Source organism: Leucoraja erinacea, chromosome 27 (assembly GCF_028641065.1).
Source record: "Leucoraja erinacea ecotype New England chromosome 27, Leri_hhj_1, whole genome shotgun sequence".
NCBI lineage: Eukaryota > Metazoa > Chordata > Chondrichthyes > Rajiformes > Rajidae > Leucoraja > Leucoraja erinaceus.
In genome coordinates, this window is record NC_073403.1 from 782,802 (window position 1) to 792,689 (window position 9,888).

General features: G+C 61.4%; 1 protein-coding gene across 1 annotated transcript in view; it reads left to right on the top strand.

Moving 5' to 3' along the window:
• The first annotated feature begins 1,999 nt into the window (after positions 1 to 1,999).
• LOC129710069 (insulin-like growth factor-binding protein 4) overlaps positions 2,000 to 9,888 on the top strand; it is a 34,186-nt gene continuing 26,297 nt past the window's right edge. Inside the window, 1 exon segment of the mRNA XM_055656771.1 lies at positions 2,000 to 2,443. Within this exon segment, the coding sequence (XP_055512746.1) occupies positions 2,113 to 2,443 (331 nt within the window). The 5' untranslated portion in view covers positions 2,000 to 2,112.

Below are 9,888 nucleotides of genomic sequence, written 5' to 3' on the forward strand. Positions count from 1 at the left end.
AGTGAATTCACCAATTTACCACCACGTTGTTTGTTGTAAACTGGACTCATCCCCACAGGGGGTGAAGGGTCGATGACAGCCCCTGGGTACAATTGGTCACGGTGGGGTCATTGTTCTGAGAGTTGTACTGGTCTCCATAAAACCTCGAGTAACACCCAATCAACCTCTCCCAATACAAATGCTTCACACCAGAAGTGTGCAAATGGAAACTGAAACATCTGTTTCTCTTCATTGTTTTAAATGATAAATTAACAGCTTGATGCGTGGCCAATGTGAGATCGGCCGATGAGTTGAGTTGGTAAATAGACACAGCCAAAGCCCAGTAAAGTGGCGTGAAATGCACACTGCACCCCACTCCCACCCCCCCCCCATCCCTCCCCCCCACCCCATCCCCTCTCTCCCCCATCCCCCCCCACATCATCTCCCCTCTCACCCCATCCCCTCACCCCTCCCCTCCCAACCTCGTCTCACCTCTCCCTCTCCCCCCTCTCCCCCTCTCCCTCTACCCTTCTTCTCCCCTCTATCCTCTCCCCTCCCTTCCCCCAGCCACCTCGACACCCCCCTTCCAAACGCACCCCCCACCCCCTGTACCCACCCCCCCCCCCAACCACCACACCACCCATTCTCCCCGTTGCCCCCATCTGTGTCTCTTCTTGCCCACATCTCCACAGCCCCTCCCTTCACTCATCCCCCTCCTCCCCCACCCCCCACCCCACCTCCATCCAGGACCCCCACCCCCTCTTCCAGGTGAGACACAGATGTTCACAGTGCACGTTCTCTAATCTCAACACAGCTGTTTTTTCCCAGCCCCCACGCGCTTCCTTGACCCCGGTGAGACCACGCGTGTGACCCGGCAAAACACGTGCGCTCGAGGTCCGGTGTCCGCGAGGCCGAGTTGGAATCATAGATATCCCGGTTGTTTCCCACACCCGACCCTTTCTGGCCAGGTCCCCCCACTTATCTCCATTGCCAGAGTGAGTTCACAATCGCAAACTACACGTGGGGGCAGCTCACCCCCCCCCACCCCAGTGGCGTGAACATTGAAGTCTGCAACTGTAAGGTAAAACAACCGGACCCTTGTTTTTCCCTTCCTGTCCCCCCCCGCCTCCCCGTTCCCTCACCCGTGGGTGCCCACCTCCACCCCCCCCTCCCCAGCCTAGTCATATCCCCCCCCCCCCCCCTCCCTTCACAAACCTTTTAATCCTCGAGTCCGCTTCTGTCACCACTTTGCCCTCCACTTCATCTCCAGCGTTTTCCCCCACGTATCTGCCCAGTCCCCCCCCCCAGTCACCTGTATCCACCCTATCACTTGCCAGGCGTTGTCTTGCCCCCCCCCCCCCCCGCCCCCCCGGCCCCAAACTACACGAGGGTCGCGATACGAATCGCGACTGTCCGTTGTTACCACACATGCTGCCTGACCGCCCAGTTACTACGATTGAGAAATGCTCACTATTATTTTCTCCCGCACCCGTTTGTGGGGACACGCGGGCAACACCGGGTAGTGAGCAGAGTTGTTGTGAGGGGGGGAGGGGGGGGAAGAGGGAGAATTAGGGGAAAGGGGAGGGGGACTTGTTCCCAGTGTGGAAGAGGGAGAGGATGTGGGAAGAATTGGAGGAGGGGGGGGGAAAGATGGAGGTGAGAGAGGAGTGAATGCGAGATAAGGAGTGGTAAGAGACGGAGTTGGGAATTAGGAGGGAGGGGAGAATGGATGGAAGGTGGGGGGCGTGGTTTATCTAGAGAGGTGGAGTTGAGAGAAGGGGGGTGTCAAAAGGGGGGGTGATGAGAAGGGGGGGGTGAGCTGCAAGACGCCTGTTGAGAGAAGGGGTGGGGGGGATTAAGGGAGAGGGGGGGGAAAAGGTGGGGGGGGGGTGAGGAGACAGGGGGGAGGTGAGAGAACGGGCGGTGGGTGAGGAGGAAGGAGGACTCGACCGCCTTCGCATGCGCCCCCCCCTCCCCCCTCCCCCAGCCGGTCAGTCGCGCCTTGTCCGTGCGGCAGGGCCGGGCCGAGCTGCCGGCTCCACCCCGCCGCTCGGTGCCCCTATCCGGCCCGTGGGCGGGCCCTGGGCCGCTATAAGAGCGGTGTCGGCGGCGGCGGCGCGGCTGCTCCTCCTCATGTCGCGGCTCCCGCTGCTCTTGGCAGCCGGCTGCGCGCTGCTGGTCGCCGGCTGGTCCGGGCCCGATGCTGGCGCTGAGGCCGTGGCTGAGACCGAGGCCGAGCCGGGCCCTCCCGTCCGCTGCCCGGCCTGCTCGGTGGAGCAGCGCGCCCGGTGCCCGGTGCCGCACGGTTGCGAGGAGCTGGTCCGGGATGCCGGGCTGCGGGCTGTTGTGGGACTTGCGCGGGGTGGGGCAGGGGCGGCTTTTGGCGGGCCTCTTACACGCCCCCGCTGTTGGCTTCCCGGCTCCGGCCTCCGCTGTTAACCCGCTCCGTGTCTTCCCCCGCCCCGTTGGGCCCGCTGCACTCACCTCAATGCGCGGCCGCGGTTGTTTGCATGGATGCAGCGCCGATGTGGAGGTGTTGGCGGAGCTCAGGTTGCCTGCCGCCAGGTTAGGGGGCACCGCCTTCAAATGGGCAGGGGTTGGTAGGAGTGGTAGGGAGTGAAGGGTTCTGCGCCGCCGCCGCGTCCGAGGTGGGCTCGGGCCGGGGGCGGGCCGCTCCCGCTACCGCTGTCTCTTTGTTTCGCGGTTCTAACAGGAAACTGGGCGCAGCGGTTACCGTGGGGGGTGAACGCGATTCTCCACATCTACCGTTACCATCGGGGTTTGGCCTGACCCGGGGACACGAGGGTGGGAGATGGAGGGGGAATAATGGGACAGGGGGAGGGTGGGATGGGACTCAGGAACATTGAGCGATTTGGCCGCATCTGCATGGAGAGCACATACAGGCGGGGCTTTTCATAGGTCGGGACCTTTCCCTCATTCTGCAGACAAGCAATTATAGCGTCAGATGCTGGTTTACAGAAAGGAACATAGAGGCTGGCCGAGTACATAGCGGGTAGGCAGCTCATCTATTGAGCTAACTCCATGGCAATACGGTTGTCGCCCCGAAACGGCCTATTTCCATAAGGATTTCGTCCCCGAAACGTTGCCTATTTCACGTTCAAGAACAGTGGCAAGTTCCGCTGCACTCATAACTCAGCGGTCAGGCAGCATCTGTGGAGAGGACATGGATAGGTGACGTTTCACCAGGTGCGGAGTGACCAGCAGGCATCGCATTGGGAGAAGCATGGATAAGGTGACTGTTTCACAGAGTGCTGGAAGTAACGTCAGTGGGTCATGGGCAGCATCTGCTGGAGAACGTGGATGGGGTGAGGGGAGGGAGTGTGAGGGGGGTTTCGGTCGGGTCCTTCTTCAGACTCCAGTCAGAGACCCGTTGAGTTACTCCAGCACTTTGTGTCGCTTCCTCGTTGTGATGGAATGACACCGTGTGGTGAAGATTACAATCTTCAGATCAGTCAGTCTGAGGAAGGGTTCGCTGCCGACTTCGCCGCCATTCCTCGCAGCTCCACGGCTAGCTGCCCGGACCGCTTTGGAGTCTCCTTTGCGTCCTGATGTTGCAGTGTCTACCCACTGTATGCTTTGCTCGCTCGCACCCCGCTGATATCGTGGCATCCCCTCAATCCTGAGGAGGCAGAAGCTCGCGGACGCCTAGAAATAGGAAAATAGGTGGCAGGAGTGGCCGATCGGCCTTCGGGCCAGCACCGTCCCTTCGAGGGCATCATGGCGGATCATCTGCAACCGTACCCCTGATGCTTGCCTATTCACTCGGATCTATGCTTTCCTCTCGCGGTACCTCCGTCTCGCCCCCCTCTGCTTTCCCTGCTTCCTCCTCCCCCCCTCCCCCTATGCCCTTGCTTAACTTTTCCGTTAGCCCTAAGAATCTCTATCTAATCCTCTCTCCTCTTGAATACATCCAGTGAATTGGGGCCTCAACTCTGCCCCTTAGTGTGTGCAGAGAATTCCATCCACTAGTATTCATCACTCTTTCTCATGGAAACGTTGAAACTTTATTCTTTTTTCCTCATCCTCAGTTTTCTAACAACGTAGGGTTGTCAAGACAGCGGGCACCCGTAGGCCTAAGGCGGAGGGGGGGTTGGTGGGCTGAGTGGGAGATGGGGAAGATCTCCACTCCCCTTCCACGGCGCGCACTTGCCCCCATCCCGCAAAAAAAGCTGTAGGCAATCCCACGGCTTAGATTGGTGTTGCCGCGTCTGTGAGATAGCACCATAAGCGATGAGGGCAGCTGAATGAAATTCTGTTAAGCGGTTTCTGAATCCGTTGTGGAGAAAGCAGGGAACTCGGCTACGGCTAGAGACACCGCAGGATGGCGCAGAGAGGAATCGCAGATGCTGGACATCTTGAGGCAAATACACAAAGTTCTGGGAGGAACCTCAGCGGGTCCAGGCATCATCTTGTGGAGGGAACGGACCGACGAGCGTCGTTGAATGAGTTCTAAGGGCAGTATTTGGGCCATTCGGCCCATCAAGTCTACTCGCTATTCAAACGTGGCTGATCTAACGGGTCAAACCTCCCATGCTTCAGACTGATCGAATCTTGCCTCACTAAACTGATAACGTCGTGTCCTTTCGCCTCGCTAGCATATGCTTCTTGTCCAGAAGTCACCGTAAGCGGCTTGGTGTGCGTCAAGTCGGTGATATTTTTAAGGCAAGAGATAGATCGTCTTGTATATGTGAACGCTCTTGTTCAGGGATTGCGGAGGAAGCTGATGAGAAATCGGTTTAGGAGGGAGGACCACGGATTCAAGACTGGCCCAGGTGATTGATTGGTCGACGTAGACCTCGGATGGGGTCCTATATGGCTAATTTCACAGCTCCTATCCTCTTATGGACCTGTATGAAGGAAGGTGCGGACCCAAACGCGACCTAATCCTTCTCAATGAGTTCCAAAGTAAGCATGCTATGTCCTGGCTATTACCATCGGCCCATCAATGTTTGTCTTCTTTGATGTAAAGGCAGCATGGCTGCAGTCCCGGGTCCGACACAACTTCAGACTTACGATCGTTTTTCATTCATTGAACGACCTGAAACCTAAGTAATTCCGTCCCTCCACAGATCTCTATACGTCTCCAGAGAGCTAGGCAGGTCAAACTCATGATTTGCTTAATGAGCAATAGTTGGCATGATAACTGCATTATTAATGTCGTCTGCGATGGGGATGCATTAATGAGTTCGTGGGTGGGGGCGGGAGGGGGGGGGGGGGGGGGGGTGGGGGGGGGGGGGGGGGGGAGGGTGGGAGGGGGGGGGGGCCTGGGTGGGTGATGACTCAGTGTGTAGGGCAGTGAGGGGCTATTATTTCAGTGAGCATGCGTTGTGGGGGCCACCAGTAAGAGGACTGGGCGAGGAATGTCGTCGCGCCGTTCGATCCCCTGAATCTTACCCTTTAAGCCATCATGAGCCGCTGTTTCTGTCACTAATGATGCTCCCATTTAAAGTCCCAGAGTCAGCACAATTCCGCTGAGTTCCCACCATTATTGCACTCAGACATGCTTGCAGAGTGTTTAACAAGTCTCATGAGAGCAGGTTGAAATGCCTATCAGCCGAGGTGCTCTGCTATGGCTCCATCCTTCTGTTATGAAGAAGCTGTACTAGTCATATAGTTTATCGGCGTGGAAACAGGCCCTTTCACTCACGTGCCCACTACCAGCGCCATACGTGCTCCCAGCCACTGCCTCGAAGTGGCTTGCCCACAACACCGTCTGCAACGTGTTCTCTCCATCCACGCACCGTGCAAGCCCAACGGTGGGGGCCGCACATCTATACACCGGCCCAACTTGCCGCAGACAACCGGGGTGGCGTGGGTTCAGTGTGTGGTCTCTATTACTGGTGTGTGTGTGCGGCGGTGTATATGTGGGTTTATAGTGTATGTGTAAACGGTCCTAATTGTTTGGCCGTTCGTGCGTTTTTGTGCCGCCCGGTGTGTGCGGGTTGTGGTGCATGCTTTCACCACACACCCCTTCGCCAATCGTGGCCCATAACACACCGCGGTAACTATGCCTGATCAACCGCTCCAACCGTGTGCTCACACGAGCGTCAGTCCCGTCCGGGGGCCTCAAACAATACCGACTGCAAGGAATGTGTCCGCCGTTCGATGCCCCTGATCTTGACCCAAGCCATCATCCCCTGTTGCTGTCACTTGATGCCACATTTAAAGCCCAGAGTCAGCACATTCCCATTCACCCGATAATTCACAGACAGCTTGCAGAGTGTTGTAACAGTTCCATGAGAGCAGAGGTTGAATCACATCCGACCGCGGGGCCCCTCACGCTCCATCCACCTGTTGTTAAGGAAGAGTACAGTCGCTAGAGTGATACGGCGGGGGCCCACAGGCCCCTTCACTCACCTTGCCCACACCTTACCCCACGTTCCCCCACCTGTGGCCCAACATGCCGCACTACCGCCAACTCGCCCCCACCTTGCCCAAAGCCCATAGCAGATTCACCGCCCAACTGCCCACACACCGGCCCAACGTGCCCACACCGCAAACGTGCGTGCTCCAACACCGGCCTGTGCCCAACCGCCCAAGCGTCCCCACACCGCCCAACGTGCCCCACAACACCGCCCAACGTGCCCACACCGCCCAACGTGCCCACACCGCCCAACTGCCCACACCGCCCAACGTGCCACCACCGCCCACGTGCCCACACACCGCCCACTTGCCCACACACTGCCAACGTTCCCCAACACCCACCCGCCCAACGTGCCCACACAAGCCGCCAACGTGCCCACCCACCACCGCCCACCGTGCCCACCCGCCCAACGTGCCCCACCCGCCCAATCGTGCCCACAACGCCCAGTGCCCATCACACCGCCCAACGTGCCCACACCGCCAACTGCCCACCCCGGCCAACGGCCCACAACCTCCCAACATGCCCCCCACTTGCCCAACGTGCCCAACATGCCCACACCCCGCCCAACGTGCCCACAAACGCCCAACGGCCACCACAGACCCGCCCACGTGCCACACACCGCCCAACGTGGCCACACCGCCCAACGTGCCCACTACGCCCAACGTGCCCCACACACCGCCCACCGTGCCACACTACCCCGCCCACGTGCCCACACAAAAACCCCGCCCAACGTGCCCACACATCCGCCCACTCCCACACACCGCCCAACGTTCCCACACACCCGCCCAACGTTCCCTACACAACCGCCAAACCAACTTGCCACGAGAACCACACCCCAACGTGCCCACACCGCCCACGTGCCCACACACCGCCCAACTTGCCCCCCGGCCAACTCCACACCGCCCAAACGTGCCCACAGACACACTGCCCTAACGTGCCGCAACATGCCCACCGGCACGTTCCCCACGTGCCCACCCGCCCAAAGTGCCCGCCCACATAGATATCCCAAACGTGCCCACACTCCGCCCAACATGCCCACACAAACCGCCCAACTGGCCCACACCAACCGCCCAACGTGCCCGCACATCGCCACTGCCCACATGGTCCGCCCAACGTCCCGCACACCGCCCACGTGCTCACACCGCCCCAACGTGCCCCCACACCTGCCCAACTTACCACACTGCCCAACTTGCAGTCACGCCCAACGTGCCCCGCACACCGCCCAACGTGGCCCACACACCGCCCAACGTCCCACAACACCGCCCAACGGCCCACACAATCCGCCCCAAGTGCCACACCACCGCCCAACGTTGCCCACACAACCGCCGCACTCGTGCCCACACAGCGGCCCAACTTGCCCAACGTTCCCACACAACCGCCAACTTTCCACAACCGCCCAACGTGCCACCACGCCACGTGCCCAGCGTACACCACCAACGTTCCCACACCTGCCAACGGCCCACACAACACACCGCCCAACGGCCCACCCACCGCCCAACGTGCCCACACTGCCCGAACGTGGACCACACCGCCCAACGTTCTCCACACCGCCCACTTTCCCACACCACCCAACGTGCCCACCCAACACACCGCCCACGTGCCCACACATCCGCCCCAAACTTGCCCACACCCGAGTCCCCACGTGCCCCCACACCGCCCAACATGCCCACACATACCGCCAACGTGCCCCACCCGAAAACCGCCCCACGTGCCCACGACACCGCCCAACTGCCCACACGCCCAACGTGCCCCACACCGCCCCACGTTCCCACAACACCGCCCAAACGTGCCCACACAACGCCCCACGTGCCCAACAAGCCGCCCAACGTGCCCCACACACGCCCCAACGTGCACAACGCCGCCCACGTGCCCACACACCGGGGGGCCAACGTGCCCAACACACTGTCCAAGCTTGCTCACACACGGCCAACGTGCCCACAGAAACGCCGGCCAACGTGCCCACACAACCGGCCAACGTGCCCACACCGGCCACGTGCCCACCCGTTCAACGTGCCACAGCAAACCGCCCAACGTGCCCACACACAGCCCAACGTGCCACACGACACCGCCCAACGTGCCCCACACACCCGCCCACCGTTCCCACACAGACCGCCCCACGTGCCCACACCCCTGTCCCACCGTGCCCCCACACCGCCCAACGTTCCCACAACCTACCCGCCCAACGTGCCCACACACCGCCCAACGTGCCCACACCGCCCAACGTGCCCACACCCGCCCAACGTGCCCCAACACCGCCCAACGTGCCCCACACCGCCCAACGTGCCCACAGGGAACCGCCCAACGTGCCCACACCCGCCCAACGTGCCCACACTCGCCCAACTTCCCACACCGCCAACGTGCCCCACACACGCTGTCCCACGTGCCCACACCGCCCAACGTGCCCACTACCGCCCAACGTGCCCACACCCGCCCAACGTGCCACACCGGCCACACGTGCCCACACCGCCCAACGTTCCCACACCGGCCACGTGCCCACACACAGCCCGGCCCAACATGCCCACACATCACCCAACATGCCCAACCCAACACCGCCCAAATCTTGCGCTGATTAACCACCCAACATGCCACAACCGGCCAACAGTCCCCCTCTACACTGGTCCCACCTACCTGTGTTTGACCCATATCTCACTAAACCTGTCCTACCCATGTACCTGTCTAAATGTTCCTTAATCATTGTGATAGTCAACTACCTCCTCTGCAAGCTCGTTTCATAAACCCACCACCCTTTGTGTGGAAAAGTTACCCCTATGGTTCTGATTAAATTTCTCCCCCCCCTCCCCCTCATTTGCCCCCCTCACCTTAAACCAATGTCCTCTGGTTCTTGACTTTCCCCCACTATGGCAAACACTCATCTCGCGCACCAACCCATCTCTCCCTCATCCCCTCTTCCCTCCCCCCACCCTCGCCCCATCTCCCCCCTCTCGCCACCTCCCCCCCGCTCGCCTCCCCCCCCCCTCCCCCCCTCTTCCCCCTTCCCCCCCCTCGCCCCATCCCCCCCCTCACCCCTCCCCCTGCCCCTCCGCCCGCATCTCCCCCCCCTCGCCCCATCTCCCACCCGCCTCTCCCTCTCTCCCCCCTCCCCCTCCGCACCCATCTCCCTCCCCCTCCCCCCCCTCGCCCCATCTGCCCCCCCTCGCCCATCCCCCCCCTCCGCCCCATGCCCCCTCTCCTCGCCCATCCCCCCCGCCTCGCCCCCATCCCCCCCCCTCGCCCCATCCCAAACCCTCCCCCTCGCCCAACTCCTCCCCCCCACTCGGCCCCATCCCCCCCATCTTGCCTCCCCTCCCCCACCCCCTCAGCCCATCTCCCCCCCCCCGTCGCCCCATCTCCCCCCCTCTGCCCCCATCCCCCCCCTCACCCCCCCTCATCCCTCGCCTCTCTCCTCCCCCCTCCCCCTCTCCCCCCCCGCGCCCCAGCTCCTCCCCCCTCGCCCCCCATCCCCCCCTCGCCCCATCTCCCCCCCCCGCCCCATCTCACCCCCCTCGCTCCTCGTCGTCGCGCAC